We start from the raw sequence: 18,973 nt of genomic DNA, 5'->3' as shown, positions 1-18,973 counted from the left end.
ATATGAGCTATAGACACTTCTTAACTTTCGCTTGTAATCAAATTAATGATTATTTACAAAGTCACAGGACTGAAGGTATATACCGAAAAGCAGTCGTCCCTTGCCCCAGTCTCTTCTGTTGCTAGTTTTACTTCCTAGGGACCACCAGCTTCAACTCTCAGAGGTGCTCTCCTGGCTCTTCTCCACACTTAGAGATAGTGTGGGTTTAGTAGTATTTCTTGACTTAATCAATTATGGAAATTATCTATTGATAATTGGAATCATGCTTTAATCTTTGTAACTTGATTTGATGTTTTGTTTCATATGACTGTGGTTCATTCCTTTTCACCCATGTGTTGTTATTTCCTGGTATATATACTGCAACATGTTTATCTGCTGGTTGGCAATAAAACATTTTAGTTGTTCAGTGACAGTGCTGCTTTGAACGTTCCTCTACTTGCCTCTAGGTAGATATATGCAAGAGCTTCTCTAGGGCAGTGATTCTCAGAGATTTTAGTTAGAAACCGCTAACATAATTAATACCATAGATTCCCTACTGATGTGAAATAGCAACATTAACATCTTCAAAGTCATAGGATTTTTTGGACTTTTTCCGGACCACAGTGTCCATTGTTTATTTTTGAGTCAGTGGCACAGTTTCAAGTTGCCTATTATTCATCATCCCCTTTCTTATTAATAGAACCTGGATTTAATTGAGTAGTTGTGTATCAAGCTAATTATAATTACTGTAACTATTAACTAAATTTTAATATTCAGTAGTGCCATTTTTTTTGGAGAAGGCAATGGTACCCCACTCCAGTACTCTTGCCTGGGAAAATCCCATGGATGGAGGAGCCTGGTGGGCTGCAGTCCATGGGGTCGTGAAGAGTCGGACACGACTGAGTGACTTCACTTTCACTTTTCACTTTCATGCATTGGAGAAGGAAATGGCAACCCACTCCAGTGTTCTTGCCTGGAGAATCCCAGGGATGGCGGAGCCTGGTGGGCTGCTGTCTGTGGGGTTGCACAGAGTCGGACATGACTGAAGCAACTTAGCAGCAGCAGCAGCAGCAGCAGCAGCAGCAGTGCCATTTTTCCTCCTCCAATCATTTCTTGAAATTTCCTTGATCATTCTGTTTTTTCTTCCATATAGCCATTAGTATTATTTTTGTCACCTTCAAGGTTGAATCCACTTTAAGACTGAATCAACTTTAAAGGCTTAATATGAGAAGATTTTTGCCTATTCAGTATAATAAGTATTCCTTCTCAAAAATTAAGTGTGAGGATATTCTCCTTTTAAGCAAAGATTTTATAACCCTGAAGTCTTTTAACAAGTCTTCATATCAGCCCAGGCCATTTTAAAATTTATTCTTAGATATATATTTTTTTGTATCTATAGGGAGGGAATGAAGGGAGTCTTCACTAAGAGTGAAGGAAGTCTTCCAGTTTTTTAGAGGATATACATTTAAAAGATAATAAAGATAAGATCTAAAAGATAATAAAGGTAGAAACTGATAAATCTCCCTCCTCCCCATTCCTAAATTTTCTAGTGTTCTGTTCTCCACAGGCAGCTGTTTCTCTTGGATAACTCATGCACATTTAACAAGCACTCTTATAGTTCTGTTTTTATTATGGAAAAATGCAAACGTATGTCAAAATATTAGAACTAACAGGTGCCTAACAAGGCTTCTGGATAGTTAATATGCAGGCGTCAGTTTCACTGAACGTCAGTTTGCCTAGTTGTTGAGTGCATTCAGTCTGATGCCAGACTGCCTGACTTTGAATTCCAGATTCACCACTTTCTAGCTTTGTGACTTGGGGAAGGTAATTTAACTTCCCTGGACTTCTTTTTCTAATTAAAGAAAAAGCATATTTCGTAGGGATATAATGAGGATTAGATGGATCAATCTGTATCTAAAACACTAGTAAGTGCTGTTATTATTGTCAACACCGTTTAAAACATTAGCAGTGAATAAAATGTAAATTTGAAAAATCCATAGTATACCATGTAGTGATTTAAAAATCATAAAATGCCTTGGAATAAATTCTTTAAAACACGATTGCTGTGGCTAGGACTTCCAAAACTGTGTTGAATAAAAATGGGAAGAGTGGACATTCTTGTCTTGTTCCTGATCTTAGAGGGAGTGCTTTCAGCTTTTCACTGTTAAGTATGATGTTAGTGGTCTTGATGTGGTTCCATGTTTTAAGTCTTCAGCTGTAGAAGATCTTTTCTGGTAGGTCCCAGTCTTTTTTTATTAGTGGTTATTCTGCAGATAGTTGTTATTTTGGTGTGCTTGTGAGAGGAGATGAGCCCAGGGTCTTTTTACTCAACCATCTTCAGCACTTCTTTCTTAAAGTTGATCAAAAGTGAAAAAGCACCAATATAAAGGAAAATCTATAATTTTGACTGCATTAAAATTAGATCTTTTTGTTTAAAGAAGTGTAACAGCAAGTTTTAAAAACATGGGAGAAATTATTTGCAACAAGTATACTTGGTCAAAAGTTAGTCTCTCTTTTCTTACAAATACATTGAATAGAATAAACAGCTTTACAGAAAAGTGAGAAAAAACTTAAACAGGCATTTCACAAAGGTTTTCATCAAATGACCAATAAATATTCCCAGGAGATGACTGATCTCATCAAAAACCAGAGTAGCGCAAACTAACCACAATGAGATATGTGCATCATATTGACAAGAATTAAAGTTTGCCAATATGAATGTCAGTTAGGGTATTGAGCAACTGGAACTCATATGCTTCTGTTGATAATATAAAAATCCAGTATACTAACAGACTGAGAAGTTCAGTTCAGTTCAGTCACTCAGTCGTATCTGATTCTTTGCGACCAGGCTTCCCTGTCCATCACCAACTCCCAGAACTTGCTCAAACTTATGTCCATCAAGTCGGTGATACCGTGCAACCATCTCATCCCTAGACTACACAAAAATTAAAGTTTTTCTATGGGAGGAAAATGCTGTCAACAAAACTAAAAGACAAAAATGCTGCAATACTGATGACAGAAGTTAATTTCTGTGTATATAGAGTCCGTACAAATCATTAACTAAAAGACCATTTTAGCTGAAAAACAAGAGAAAAAGATTGGAACAAGTGATTCAGAGAATAAACAGGATGACTCAATCTCACTAATAAAGAAATGCTAATTGAAACCACTGAGTATTATCTTTATTATTTACAAAGATTAGTTTGGCAAAATACTAAAAGAAAATTTAAGAGAATATTTTTAAATGTATCTTATACAAGTAAAACTTAAAAGAAAATAAAGGCCAGGTAAAGACAGGTGAGTTGCTAAGAGACTAAGAAAACATGCCTGAGCAGTAGCTGTAAAATCAGGATTATGAAGTCACAAAAGGCAGGGCATTATTTCAAATCAGGCTTTTATTTCAAGAAGAGACTGGTCACCAGTTTCAAAGGTAGAGGGGCCAAGTAAGCTGTGAATCAGAAACGTTCTGTGTGAATGAGAGATTGATGTGGAAACCACTGGTGACTGAAGACTGCTGTTTAGGTAGAGTAATGGAGGTACAAATAGAAGTAGATTGCGGAGAAAGTAGGAAGTGATCTCAGTTCAGATCAGTCGCTCTCTTTGCGACCCCATGGTGATTGAGAGAGGGGCAAATCTGACCCTGGCGGGTTTTGTCTGTTTTGCTTTTTACTTGATCAGGTGTGAACCTGGTTAAATATGGGGGTAGATACAGAGAAGCAAACTGGGTGGGAATGAAATTCAGGATACAGTGGAGAAATAATTGAAACAATGGGAATGTAGGAGAAAAAACCCTAAAATGGAAGTTATAAAGTCTAGTTATTATCATCCTGATTCTTTGATACTTAGTTGTTTCATTTACAACAGGGGTTGGCAAAGTTTTTCTGTAAAGGGCTAGATGGTAAATATTTTAGTCTTTGTGTGCCAAGGGTCTCATATTTACTCAACCCTGCTGTTCTAGTCGGAGAAGGCAATGGCACCCCGCTCCAGTACTCTTGCCTGGACAATCCCATGGACAGAGGAGCCTTGTAGGCTGCGTTCCATGGGCTCGCTAAGAGTCGGATATGACTGAGCGTCTTCACTTTCACTTTTCACTTTCATGCGTTGGTGAAGGAAATGGCAACCCACTCCAGTGTCCTTGCCTGGAGAATCCCAGGGACGGGGGAGCCTGGTGGGCTGCCGTCTATGGGGTCGCACAGAGTTGGACACGACTGAAGCGACTTAGCAGCAGCAGCAGCTGTTCTAGCAGGAAAGCAGCCATAGACAGTAAGAGTGGCTATATTCCAGTAAAACTTCCTACAGATCCTGAAATTTGAATTTCATATAATTTTTCAAGTGACATGAAATAACTATCCTTGATTTTTTTTTTAACTGTTTAGCTGTGAGCTCTACAAAAACTAGTAGTGGGCTGGATTGAATGTACAGGCTCTAGTTTGCCAACCCCTGATCTATAAAATGAAAAGTTGGACTAAAACATATTTCATCTTAACATCATATTGTCCTAGCTGGGGGATTCTTGACTTAATCTCATTAAATGTGTATGTAGTTTATCATGTATAGATAATCAGAATTCTTACTTTGAACTATTTAGAACTCTGCTGAAGAATTTGGAATGTATGTGTTTGTGACTCAAGTTCCAAGACTATTTATTCATCATTTATTTACTCATCAGATGTTCTTTCTTGAGATTACTGGAAAAGGGATGATCTTTGCTATACCTGCATATCACCATTACAATAATGTCTTTAATGTTTCATAATAGACCTACTGTTTACTTAAGTATACTTGGGGTGGAAAGTAAGTAGAAAATCAGTATTACTTATAAAAATCAAAAAAATAATTGTAAAAATTAGATGAAACAGTGTCATTTGCCAGAAGATCCTGAAACTGAGACATTGTTTCTTTTCGTTAAAAAGAGATTAGTAAACTTTTAGAGATGTTAAAAGTAAGTTAGCAAGCTAATGTGAAAGTTTGAAAGAGAACTGAAAAAAGCTTTCCAACTGGATGCTTCATGTATTACAGTCATCTTTAATTGCTTTATACTAGGAAACCTAATTGATAGCACTTGAGTCTTATTAAGAAACTCTAGGGACTTTCCTGGTAGTCCTGTTGCTAAGACTCTGAGCTCCCAATGCAGTGGGCCTGGGTTCGATCCCTGGTCAGGGAACTAGATCCCACATGCTGCAACTAAGACCCAGCACTGCCAAGTAAATAAATAACTCTAAGGCTCTCTAAGTCATTCAATTGAAATATGAAGTTATGTGATTAAGGATTTTTGAATAGTAATCAGGTAGAAGACTTTGGAGGTCTGTGTGCTGCTGCTGCTGCTGAGTCGCTTCAGTCGTGTCCGACTCTTGCGACCCCATAGACAGCAGCCCACCAGGCTCCCCCATCCCTGGGATTCTCCAGGCAAGAACACTGGAATGGGTTGCCATTTCCTTCTCCAATGCATGAAAGTGAAAAGTGAAAGTGAAGTCGCTCAGTCGTGTCCGACTCTTAGCGACCCCATGGACTGCAGCTACCAGGCTCCTCCATCCATGGGTTTTCCAGGCAAGAGTACTGGAGTGGGGTGCCATTGCCTTCTCCAGGTGGTCTGTGTAGTAATCTATAATTCATAACCAGTGGTCTCAAGTCCTTAATTTTTAATGATAGTCTTAGGAAACTCAGCACAAATGTTCTTTTAAGAAAGCTTTACACGGCCTGTCTTTAGACTATTTGACATAGAAGGAATTTATTCCTTTGCCACTAAGTTGCCTCTGAAAAGTTTGTTAGGATTCATAATCCCAGCACAGTCATGCACTACAAAGTATTCAGTAAAGTAAGTTTTCTAGAAAATTGTTAGAGGAAATAAAGTTGGTTAATTGCAGATTGAGAATTAGAACCATTATCACTTGACTTTGAACCTTCTTCACAATACTGCTTCTTGATGAACTCTGTAAGTTGGTTCCATACTATAGGCTTCAGGCTATCAGTTAACAGTTCACAGTATGCAGTTGCTTTGTACCAGCTTCTGCAACCATGTGAGGTATGGATACTATTAGGCTCAGAGAAGTTAGACCTTTTGCTGCACACAGCATATCTAATTAATGGTAGAACCAAAAATTGAACCGCTGTGATTTTTTACCTGTTTTAAGTAAAATTCATTCTTAATCTGTGTTGTTGCTGCTGCTGCTGCTAAGTCGCTTCAGTCGTGTCTGACTCTGTGCGACCCCATAGACGGCAGCCCACCAGGCTCCCCCGTCCCTGGGATTCTCCAGGCAAGAACACTGGAGTGAGTTGCCATTTCCTTCTCCAATGCATGGAAGTAAAAAGTGAAAGTGAAAGTGAAAGTGACGTCGCTCAGTCGTGTCCGACTCTTAGCGACCCCATGGACTGCAGCCCACCAGGCTCCTCCATCCATGGGATTTTCCAGGCAAGAGTACTGGAGTGGGTTGCCATTGCCTCCTCCAAATTATTTGAGTCTAATCTTTCTCTTACAAGCCAAAAATCATTCTCTTTCACTCCCGGAAGTTCTCAAGCCCTTTTCCTTTCCCTTTCAGCTTTTTAATTTCTTTATACTGTTTATGTCTTGTCTTCTGCCCTTATGAGCACCTCTAGGACATTGTTCAAAGGAAGCAGAGATAGTGGTATCCTTGTTTTATTCTAAATTTAAAAGGAGTGCATTGGATATTTACCAATTTACTGTAAATTTTTGGCAAATAACTTATCAAGTTAATGAATGCTTTCTTAAGACTTTTTAAAATCATAAGTGAATTTTGAATTTGATTGCTGATTTCATTTATTGAGATAATCACTTGATTTTTTTCCTCCTTCAATAGGTTTATATTAGTAAATAAAACATACATATTAAATCTCTCTTGCATCCTTGGATATACTTGGCTTGCTTATGATATGTTAATATCATTATTTTTATCTTTAGAATCAATTTGTAATGACTGATTCAACTTCATTTTAATGTGATAGGATGATGCATTATGTTAATTTCTTCTTACAACTTTAGTAAAATAATTTTTCCTAGAATTTATTGTTTTGTATAATCTTTAAGTGTTTTGGCTTAAAGTTGTTCATAATATACACACCCTTATGATCTGTATGAATGGACATTTTAGTTGTAGGGGAAGCTTTTGGTTTTGGTTTCTTTGTTTGATCTTCAGTTCATTCATTCATTCATTTTAGTATCTGTTAAGGACTTACCAAGTTCAATGTCCTGTGCATTAACTATTCTTAATGTTTTTAGTGTTGATTTTTTTTTTTTTTTACTCTCAGCCAGATAATCCAGAACCTTATAGGACAGCCATAATATGAGGCTGCTGGGTTCATACTTCCTGATTTTATTTTTACATATAGAAAAATAAACAATATATATAAATATACAGATGATGATTATAGGACTGTTGTGTATATTTCACAGTATAGTGTGATGTATCTTTGCCTCTGTATGTAAAAATAAATAATATAAATGGATATAGGACTGTGATATATGAGCATGAAGAAATTATAAATTTGTTATCACTTTAATGTGGCTGATTTTTTTGGGTTGAATTTAAAGATGTATTATTCTTACTTGAAAGGTTACCCTTGAAAACTTGTTGGATACAACTTAATGAAGAAAGTTGAATACTGTTGTTCCCTGAATATTCATCTTTCATCAGACAGTTTTTAACACACATTTTTTAGCCACTTTGTGGCTAAGTATTATCCCAAGCACTGAGGAACAAAATGAGTAAATCTCAGAAGTCTTTACTGTAATTCTACTACAAAAACATTTTATAAGGAACCATACAGCTGAAATATTACCCACCTTAACTGAAAATACAGTTTAACTGTAGTTAAAGAAAATATTGTCACAGGATGAAGTTCTTCAAGTAAAGTATATTCAACATGGTTGTATACCTTTGTGTGGAGTAGGTATAGATCACAGTAAAGAGTTTTTTGTAATGTGAGTTATTCTATAAATTATTCTTTTTTGCCTCATGAAAGAACATGGAAGTCTTGACAAATATTTCTGGAGCTGGTATATCTTAGGGGGATTCTTGTTAGTAGGCACCACCACTGGTGTGTCTCCATGTGACTGGATGAGAGAAAGGCTGGTTTTCTTCTCTTTCTAGAGATCTCATTCCATTCCCTATTTTGAACCATGTTTGTGAGATTGAGAGATCACCTTTCACAAAGAATGAAGGAGTATGGATTGGGAGGGTAACTGCTTGTGAACCTTCTATAGAATCTTTTCCTTTATGACCCTTCTGTAGAATTTTGGCAGCTCTTAATTTGGAATGTGATGTCATATTTGTGACTCTGGGTTTCAGAAGGCCCAGATCCATGTTAAGAAATGGCATGAAAAATGTATCTTTGCATATATTTCTCTGTGTGTGGGCACCATAGGTTTCCTTTGAGATCGTGTTTGAGTTCTACTTGGAAGGTTAATTTTAATGTGTGTGTGTATGTTTGGGGAAAAGGTTGAAAGGAGGAAAAGGGATAGTGGTATGGCAATGTATAATGTCTTAATCCATTGGTAGTGATACTGTGGAACAATAGCGGTTGACTGTTTTTGCCCATCAGTTGTAGGGATACCAGTGCAGATTTACAACCTTCATAAAGGTTTTTCCAAAAGCCAAAGATTCTAATCTAGAGAATATGTTAAATTCGCAGAAGCCCATAGGAAAAATGTTTTAAAAAATAGGTACTTGGCAAGAATTTTACCAAATGTTAATAAATATTGTCGTTTAGGAGATATTTGGAGAAGGCAATGGCAACCCACTCCAGTACTCTTGCCTGGAGAATCCCAGGGACGGGGAAGCCTGGTGGGCTGCCGTCTGTGGGATCACACAGAGTCGGACATGACTGAAGTGACTTAGCAGCAGCAGGAGTTATTAAGCTTTTTAGAAACACAGAAGGTTTAAACTTCCAGGAAAATGTGTTAGAAACTACAAAATAGGGACATCCCTGGTGGTCCAAAGGCTAAGACTCTGTCCTCCCAATGCATGGGGCCTGGGTTCGATCCCTGGACAAGGAGCTAGATCCTGTATGCCACAACGAAGACCCAGTGCAGCCAGATTAAAATAAAAAAATAAATGAGTATTAAAAAAAAAAAAAAACTAGAAAATATTTTAAATAGTATATAAAATCGAAAGTTAATTCATTTTTATTTTGAGTAACCTGCAAAATGAGATTGAAATCTGTTGTTTGACTAAGAATATATCTTTATTCAATTCCATATAAGAACTTTTAAACAGTTTTACTGCCATTGCCTTTTATTATTTATTGACCTTTTGTTTAATAACTTTGGGTTGATTTTAGGCCACCAATAAAATGGAAATGAAAGAGATTGCTAAATACAAGAGTCTATGGAAAATGAACTCAACCAATCAACCTTTATTTGTAACTAATCCTTTGAAAAAATTCACCATTCCCAAGATCAGGAGGACAGCTGGGAAAGGTAATAATTCTATGGAATATGGAATTATTTCATAACTATTACTGCATTTCTCTGATCTTAGTTTATGCTCATCTTCAATTTTGACTCTTCATAAAATTAGCTTCAGTTAGGCCTTTAATTCCTTAAACACGCATGTACTTTTTTCCCACACAAAGTAAGATAGACACATGTCTCCTATCACTCCCACTAAGTACACAGTTAAAAACACTGGATATCACACATAAACAAGACTTTGAAGGGTAGAGAGAGGAAGATGAGCCTGTGTGAGACCCTGGGAGTTAAGTATTGACATAGTATAAAGTTCTTCAGATTTTCCTTTTGTTTCCTTCATGTCTCAAACTGGATGACCACAACTGAGAAATGTCATCTCTTACAGACACAAAAAGCCCTAAGAAAAGTCTGTTCTGTTTTGCCAAGGACTGGGAGTAGGGTGACTTAGAATGTCAACCTGTTTGACAGTGAACACTCTATTCCTGCAAAACACCTGGAGGAAGAAACAGCAGAGTGTCTCTTCCTTTTCTCAGCAAAGTGTGAATGGAGGGCCGAAACGTCCGCCTCCACCTCCGCCCATGCCAGTGCCTTTCCCTGCATGGACCATCATATGGCCCCCTGTCTGCTGTCCCCGCAGTGTCTGTGGATTTCTGCTCCTGCCCTGTGGTGATGAGTTGCCAGTGGGGATGAGACACTCGGTGGGAGGAGAGTCAGTGAAGACCAGGAGGGGAGCCGAGATTCTGTCACACACACCGGTAACAGGGTAGTGGTCCCCCTCCCACAATGTCAGTGGAGGCTGAGTCAGGAGCATTGACTTCTCCTGATAACAAGACAGTCGCCCGCGCCGCCCCAACCCCACCCACCCCCCTCTTCCCCCACTCCGACCCACCCCCAACCCTCACCCCCATCACCACCAGGGTGTCAGTGGAGACCCTGTGGAGAGCCAGTACTTCCTGGTGATAAAGAGTTAGTCTCCCCACCCCCAGCCTTCTCCTACAGGCACAGTTACCCCTGTGACTTAGTCTTAGTAGAGGCTTATTACCACAGAAGATTGACTATGATCTAGAGTCTCTTCGCTCAGTCGTGTCTGACTCTTTGCGACCCTGTGGACTGTAGCCTACAAGGCTCCTCCGTCCATGGGATTCTCCAGGCAAGAATACTGGAGTGGGTTGCCATTTCCTTCTCCAACAGTATCCCAAATGACCAAAATATTTAAAAAATCATCTTACCACCCATCAGGAAAATCTCAACTTGAATGAGAAAAGAAGAATCAACAAATGCCAGCAACACAATAAAACAGATGTTGAAATTATCTGACAAGGCTTAAACCAGTCATCATTTCTACCAATTAAAAAAGTCATTCTAATGATGCTTAAACAACCAATCACAAACACTTTTGAAACAAATGGAAAATTGCAAGAAAGAAATGAAAAATGTAATAAAGAACTAAGTAGAAGTTTTGGAACTGAAAAATGCAATAATTGAAATAAAAACTAATTGGATGGGTTCTAGAGAAGAATTGAGAAGATTTTGGAAAGAAGTAGTGAATTGGACGATACAGTAACAAATTACCCAGCCTAAACAACAGAGAAGACATCAAATAACAGAGCCTCAGGAACCTGTGGAACAATAATAAAAGACCTAATTTCTTTGTTCTCAGAGCTTCAGAGCATAGAGCTGAAAGAGCATTTGAATAAATACTGTCTGAAAGTTCCCCAAACTTGGCAAAAGGCATAAACCTATACAGTCCCAGCTGGTGCAGTGGTAAAGAATCTGCCTGTCAATGCAGGAGATGCAAGAAATGTGTGTTTGATGCCTGGATTGGGAAGATCCCCTGGAGAAGGAAATGGCAACCCACTCCAGTATTCTTGCCTGGAAAATCCTGTGGACAGAGGAACCCAGCAGGTTACAGTCCATGGGGTCGCAAAGAGTCGGACATGTCTTAACAACTAAACAACAACATACAATCAGAAGGTCGAATGAACCCTAAAGAGGATAAAGCCAGAGAAGTCCATCACAAGGCACATCATAATCAAACTTCTGAAAATTAAGAACAGGAGAAATCTTGACAGCAACCTAATGTTTTTATTGGGGAAAAATTGAATGGCAGATATTTCATTAGAAACCATGGAGCCCAGAGGAAGTGGCACAACATTTTTTAAGTGCAGAAAGAAAAGAACTATACCCAGAAAAATATCCTCAGGAGTAGAACTGAAATAGACATTCTCAAATGAAGTAAAACTCAAAATTTTTCACTAGTAAATCTTGGTGTAGAATGGCTAAGCAAAGTTTCCAAGCAGAAAATGACAAAAGAAGCTGGGAACATTAGGAATGAAGGAGGGACAAAGGAGAGGAGAAATACAGGGAAATACAATAGACAGTTCCCCTCTTGAGTTTTCTAATTTTGTTTGACAGTTGGAACAAGGACAGAGGAGCCTGGTGGTCTGCAGTTCATGGGGTCACAAAGAGTTGGACACGAGCACATGTACACATAGTTAAGTCAGAATTAAAAGTTGTTTATAAAGACACTATGGATAAATCAAAATGGAATTTTCAAAATGTTCATGTAACCCGCAGGAAGGCAGAAAAAGTGAAATAGCGAATTGAACAACTGAGGGGAAAATAAACAGTAAAATGGCAGGCTTAAGCCCTATTGTATCAGTTATATTAAGTATAATTTATCTCATACCAGTTAAGACGTTTACACAATGGATTGAAAAAAAAATCCATGACCCAACTATAGACTGTTGACAAATGCACTTTAAATATAGGGATATAAGTTGGTTTAAAGTAAGTGTATAGAGAAAGATAAGCCATGCAAACAATCAGAATAAAGCAGAGTGGCTATTTATACCAGTAGACTTCAGAGGAATGAAAATTCCAGGAACAGAAGGGGATATTGCATAAATCCACTAGTAAGATGCAGGAGTCCTAAATATGTATCCCTAAATAACAAAGCTTCAGATGCCATGAAGCAGCACTGATAGAACTAAAGGGAAAATGGGCAAGTCTGGAATGGCAGTTGGTGATTTCAGTACACCTCTCTCAACAACCAGTAGAACTGCAGAGACAAAAAGATCAGTGAAGATATAGAAGAACTTAACTCTGTCAACTAACAAGATCTGACTGACATTTGCACATTATTATGACATTATACTCTACACAACAACAGTAGAACAGACATTCTTTTCAAGAACTAATTTGATGCTCATCAAGATAGACGATGTGTTGTGCCATGAGACACATTTCAACATATTTAAAAGAACAGATGCATTGGAGAAGGAAATGGCAACCCACTCCAGTGTTCTTGCCTGGAGAATCCCAGGGACAGGGGAGCCTGGTGGGCTGCCATCTATGGGCTCGCACAGAGTCGGACACGACTGAAGTGACTTAGCAGCAGCAGAAGTCAAATAATCTAGAAATTAATGATAGAAAGCATTAGATAAGTCTTTGAACATGTGGAAAGTAAACAATACATTTCTAAATATTCATGAGATTTCAGAAATATATTGGATTGAATAAAAAAGGAGATCAAACATCAAAATTTGAGGGGAACAACTGAATCATGACTGACAAACTTATAACACTAAATACTTCCATTAGAAAATAGGTTTCAAACAAGTACTCTAAGTTTCCTTCTTAAGGAACTAGAAGGAGAGTAACAGGATAAGCCCATAACTAGCACAAAGAAAAAAAATGAAATTAAGAAGGTGGTTGCAAAGATAAAAAGAGAAGTTGATAAACCTGTAGTGAGACTGACAAAAAAGACACAAACTACACCTCTCAGAAATGACAACAGTGTATCACTATGAGCCACAGAATTGGAAGCATAAGAAGAGAGTATTATGAATAGATCTAAGCGCATGAACTTTACAACTTAGATGAAAGGGGCCAGTTTGTTAAAAAGTACAAATTATCAAAACTCACACAGTACTAAATAGATCATTTAATAGCCTTATAACTACAGGCATTCTTCATTTTGTTGCTCTTCACAGATACTGTGTTTTTTACAGATTGAAGGTTTGTGGCAGCACTGTATCAGGCAAGTCTGTTGATGCCTATTTTCCAACAGTAATCAGTCACTTTGTGTCTCTGTATCAAATTTTTGTAATTTTCACAGTATTTCAAACTTCTCTGCTGTTACATTTGTTAGTGATCTTTGATGTTACTGTTGCAAAAAGATTATGATTCACTGAAGGCCCAAATGATTGTTAGCATTTTTTTTCAGCAATAAAGTATTTAAAATCAAGGTTATATAAATTGTTTTTTAAACATAAAGCTACTACATACTTAATAGACTTTGTTGTGGTAGTCTGGAGCTGAACACACAACGTCTCCAAGATATGTCTGTATTATAGAAATTGAATTCATAGTTGAAAAAAATCTGTTGGAAAAGAAATCCCCAGGCCCAGATGGTTTCACTGGAGAATTCTAGTCAACATTAAAGAAAGGAGCTAATACAAATCCTTTACAATTTTTTCTATAAAATAGAAGAGGAAAGAATAACTATTAGTATAGTGTTATCCTGGAGAAGGCAATGGCACCCCACTCCAGTACTCTTGCCTGGAAAATCCCATGGATGGAGGAGCCTGGTAGGCTGCAGTCCATGGGGTCGCTAAGAGTCGGATACGACTGACTGACTTCACTTTCACTTTTCACTTTCTTGCATTGGAGAGGGAAATGGCAACCCACTCCAGTGTTCTTGCCTGGAGAGTCCCAGGGACGGGGCAGCCTGGTGGGCTGCCATCTATGGGGTCACACAGAGTCGGACACAACTGAGGCGACTTAGCAGCAGTATGTATCCTGGTACCAAAGCTAAACAAATGTAATACAAAAAAAGAAAACTACAGACCAATACCCATCACGAACCTTAACACACAAATTCTATACAAAATATAAAGAAGTAGTATTCAGCAATGTATAAAATGAATTATATATTGTAACCAAGGGAGTTTTGTTCAAGGGATACAAGACTGGTTTGGTATCTGAAAGTCAATCTGTATTCACAAGACAAGAAATAACAATCACATGATCATATAAAAGTTATGCAGAAAGAACTTGACAGAAAGCAACATTCATGATAAAGACTCAGCACTCTAGGAATACAGGACTCAGCTTGATTGGAAAAAAAAAAAGTAAAAAATACATATAGCTAACCTCCAGAAGGAAAACCACAGTCCCAGAAAACCAACCAAATGATCACATGGACCACAGCATTGTGTAACTCAATGAAATTATGAGCTGTGCTGTGCAGCGCCACCCAGAATGGATGGGTCATGGTGGAGAGTTCTGACAAAACGTGGTCCACTAGAGATGGGAATGGCAAACCACTTCAGTATTCTTGCCTTGAGAATCCCATGAGAAGTATGAAAAGGCAAAAAGATACGACACTGGAAGATGCGCCCCCCCCTCCCCCCAGGTCAGTAGGTATCCAGTATGTTACTGGTAAAGAGTGGAGAAATAGGCTCCAGAAAGAATGAAGAGGCTCAGTCAAAGCCAACGATGCCTAGTTGTGGATGGGCTTCCCTGGTAGCTCAGTTGGTAAAAAAAAAAATCTGCCTGCAGTGCAGGAGACCTGGGTTCAATCCCTGGAGAAGGAAGATCACCTGGAGAAGGAAATGGCAAACCACTCCAGTATCCTTGCCTGGAAAATACCATGGACAGAGGAGCCTGGCGGGCTGCAGTCCATGGGGTTGCAAGGAGTCAGGCAACTATCACAGTGGTGTTGAGAGTAAAGTTCAGTGCTATAAAGAACAGTATTGCATAGGAACATGGAGTGTTAGGTTCATGAATCAAGGTAAATTGGATGTGGTCAAACAGGAGATGTCAAGAGTGCATGTCAACATTTTAGGAATCAGTGAACTAACATGGATGGGAATGAGCAAATTTAATTCAGATGATCATTATATCTACTATTGTGGGCAAGAATCCCTGAGAAGAAATGAAGTAGCCCTCAGAGTCAACAGAAGAGTCCAAAATGCAGTCCTTGAGTGCAGTCTCAAAAACGACGCAGTGATCTCTATTTGTTTCAAAGGCAAACCATTCAACATCACAGTAATCCACATTCAACACCACAGTGCCCCAAACTGTTAATGCTGAAGAAGCTCAAGTCAAACAGTTCTGTGAAGACCTGTAAGACCTTCTAGAACTAACACACACACACACACACACACGTGCACGCACAATTTTCTTTTCATTAAAATGCTAAAATTTAAAATTTCATTAAAATCATTAAAATGCTAAAGTAGAAAGCCACACCTGGAGTAACAGACAAATATGGCCTTGGAGTACAAAATGAAGCAGGGCAAAGGCTAATGGAGTTTTGCCAAAAAAATAAACAGGTCGTAGCAAACACCCTCTTCCAACAACCCAACAGGTGACTCTACACATGGACATCACCAGATGATCAATACTGAAATCAGATTGATTATATTCTTTGCAGCTGAAGCTGAAGAGGCTCTATACAGTTAGCAAAAAAAAAAAAAAAAAAGACCTGAAGCTGATTGTGACTTCAGATCATGAGCTCCTTATTGGAAAATTCAGACTTAAAAGAAAGTAGAGAAAACCACTAGGCCATTCAGGTATGACCTCAGTCAAATCCCTTATGATTATACAGTGAAAGTGAGAAATAGATTTAAGGGATTAGTTAGGTCTGATAGAGTGCCTGAAGAACTATGGATGGAGGTTCATAGCACTGTACAGGAGGCGGTGACCAAAACCATCCCCAAGAAAAAGAAATGCAAGAAGGGAAAATGGTTCCTTGAGGAGGCTTTACAGATAGCTGAGAAAAGAAGAGAAGCAAAAGACAAAGGAAAAAAGGAAAGATATACCTATTTGAATGCAGAGTTCCAAAGAATAGCAAGGAGAGATAAGAAAGCCTTCTAAAGTGAACAATGCAAAGAAATAGAGGAAAACAGTTGAATGGAAAAGACTAGAGATCCCTTCAAGAAAATACCAAGAGATACCAAGGGAACATTTCTTGCAAAGATGGGCACAATAAAGGACAGAAGCGGTATGGGCATAACAGAAGCAGAAGATATTAAGAAGAGGTGGGAAGAATGCACAGAAGAACTGTACAAAACAGGTCTTAGTGACCCAGATAATCACTCACCTAGAGCCAGACATCCTGGAGTGTGAAACGAAGTAGGCCTTAGGATGAACCTAGTGAAGGTGATGAAATCACAGCTGAGCTATTTCAGATCCTAAAAGATGATGCTGTGAACATGCTGTACTCAGTACACCAGCAAATTTGGAAAACCTGTGGCCACAGGACTGGAAAAGGTCAGTTTTCATTCCAGTCCCAAAGAAGGACAATGCCAAAGAATGCTCAAACTGCTGCACAGTTGAGCTCGTTTCACATGTTAGCAAGGTAACGCTCAAAATCCTTCAAGCTAGGCTTCAATAGTACATGACCAAGTACTTCCAGATATACAAACTGGATTTAGAAATGGCAGAGGAGCCAGAGAGCAAATTGCCAACATCCTTTGGATCACTGAAAAAGCAAGAGAGTTCCAGAAAAACATCTCCTTCATTGAGTACACTAAAGCCTCTGACTGTGTGGATAACAACAAACTGTGCAAAATTCTTAACAGTTGAGAATACTAGACTACCTTGCCCACCTCCTGAGAAGCCTGTAGGCAGGTCAAGAAGCAACAGTTAGAACTGGACATGGAACAACAGACTAGTTCAGAATTGGGAAAGGAGGAGATCAATGCTGTATATTTTCACCCTGTTTATTTAACTTATATGCAGAGTATAGAATGCAAAATGCTGGGCTAGATGAATCATAAAGTGGAATCAACCAGAAAACAGGAAAAAGACATGAATAGTCATTTCACTAAAGAGAATGTATATTGGCAAATAAGCAAAAAAATGATATTCAATATCTTAGCCATTAACAAAATGCTAATGAAAACCACAATAGGGGCTCCCTTTATTCTTGTAAGAATAGCAATGCCAAAAGCTAGGAAGAATAGGAGAAGCCAGATCAGTCATGCAACCAATGCAAGCGTAAGATAGTTCAGCCACTTTTTGAAAAAGTTCTAATGGTTTCTTGAAAAACTAAACATACAACTACCATATGACCCTGCTGTTGTACTTCGAGGCATTTATCCCAGAGAAATGGATGCTTATGTCCACACTAAAACCTATATGGAAATGTTTATAGCAGCTTTATTTGTAGTAGCCAAAAATTGTTAATCACCCTGATTTCCATTGAGTAAATGGTTAAAGTATGATGCATCAATACTGTAGGATACTTAGCAAGTTAAAAAAAAGATTTACTGTATCAGCAGCTTAATTGAATCTCAAAAGCAATATGCTGAATTTAAAAAGCCAGTCTCCATAGGTTGTAAATATTAATTGTAAATGGAACTTTATTTACAAAACATTCTTGAAATGATGAAAGCATAGAGATGGAGAACAGATTGGTAGTTCTAGGATTTAGAGGCAGAGAGGAGGAATAAGGTTATCAGTATTCCTATATGTAAAGGGGTACAATAAGAATGATCTTTGTGGTGATGGAATGGTTGTGTATCTTGATTATAGTGGTTGTTACATGAATCTACACATGTGATAAAATTGTGTAGAACTACCCCCACACACGTAACTGCACATAAAACTAGTAAAATATTAATGAGATCTGTGTATTATACCAATATTATTTTTCTGGTTTTCATATTTCATTATAGTTGCATGAAGTGTTTACACTGGGGAGTTTGGGCTAAGGGTATATATAGAGAGCCTCTATAAAAATGTCATATGATCTATATTCACTTCAACATAAGTTAGACACAAGCACACATGCCCAAAGTCATATATCTTATGAAATGACCAAATTTTGTAATGAATTGTTACAAATATTAAAGTGCAAATTAAATGGAAAGGAGGTGAAGAATAAGTTGTTTCAGAAAAACAGAGGTTTGTAGTATTTTGTGTTAGTTTTGCCACTGTCTTATCCTGTTAATACAGAGGACCATTGTTTATGTTAGATTCATGTATACAGAAATTGCCTTAAGTTATATATATCACTGATCCTCATTATTCACAGATTCTGTATTTGCCATATTTTCAAATTCTCCTACTTGCTAAAATGTGTTTGTAACCTCAGCACCGGTACTCAGCAGCAGCACTTTCAGTCATTTGCAGGCATATGCAGAATGGTGAAAAATTTGAGTCACTTGGTGCACTTTTGTATCCAGATGAGACAGTGCTCCGCATCTTATTCCAGCTGTCATCTTATAATTAAGTGTCCATTTCATCACCTGCTTAGTGCTGTGTTGTTTGCGTTTTTATTGGTGATGTCACCGTTTAAAATGGCCTCCCATTTTAACACTAGAAATGCTGTCTAGTGTTCCTAAGCTCAAGAGGTCTATGATGTGCCTTGCAGAGAAAATGCATGTTACATAAGCTACACTGTGACATAAAGTTACAGGACTATTGGCTAAAAATATGGCACATTCAGAAAAAGGAAAACAAAATTCACCAACTTGTACATCAAGCCTCTCCAGAAAGTGTTGAAGGAACATTTGAGTACCTTTCCTGGGGAGAGAATGGAATCTACATTTGTAG

General features: G+C 38.1%; 1 protein-coding gene across 1 annotated transcript in view; it reads left to right on the top strand.

The window, feature by feature from the left end:
• TEX15 (testis expressed 15, meiosis and synapsis associated) overlaps positions 1–18,973 on the top strand; it is a 78,407-nt gene that overhangs the window by 22,437 nt on the left and 36,997 nt on the right. The window contains exon 3 of the mRNA XM_027962577.2: positions 9,274–9,412. Within this exon, the coding sequence (XP_027818378.2) occupies positions 9,286–9,412 (127 nt within the window). The 5' untranslated portion in view covers positions 9,274–9,285. The remainder of the gene's footprint in view (positions 1–9,273; positions 9,413–18,973) is intronic.

This window comes from Ovis aries, chromosome 26, assembly GCF_016772045.2.
Source record: "Ovis aries strain OAR_USU_Benz2616 breed Rambouillet chromosome 26, ARS-UI_Ramb_v3.0, whole genome shotgun sequence".
In the NCBI taxonomy this organism is placed as follows: domain Eukaryota; kingdom Metazoa; phylum Chordata; class Mammalia; order Artiodactyla; family Bovidae; genus Ovis; species Ovis aries.
This window is presented reverse-complemented; position numbering and strand designations above follow the sequence as displayed.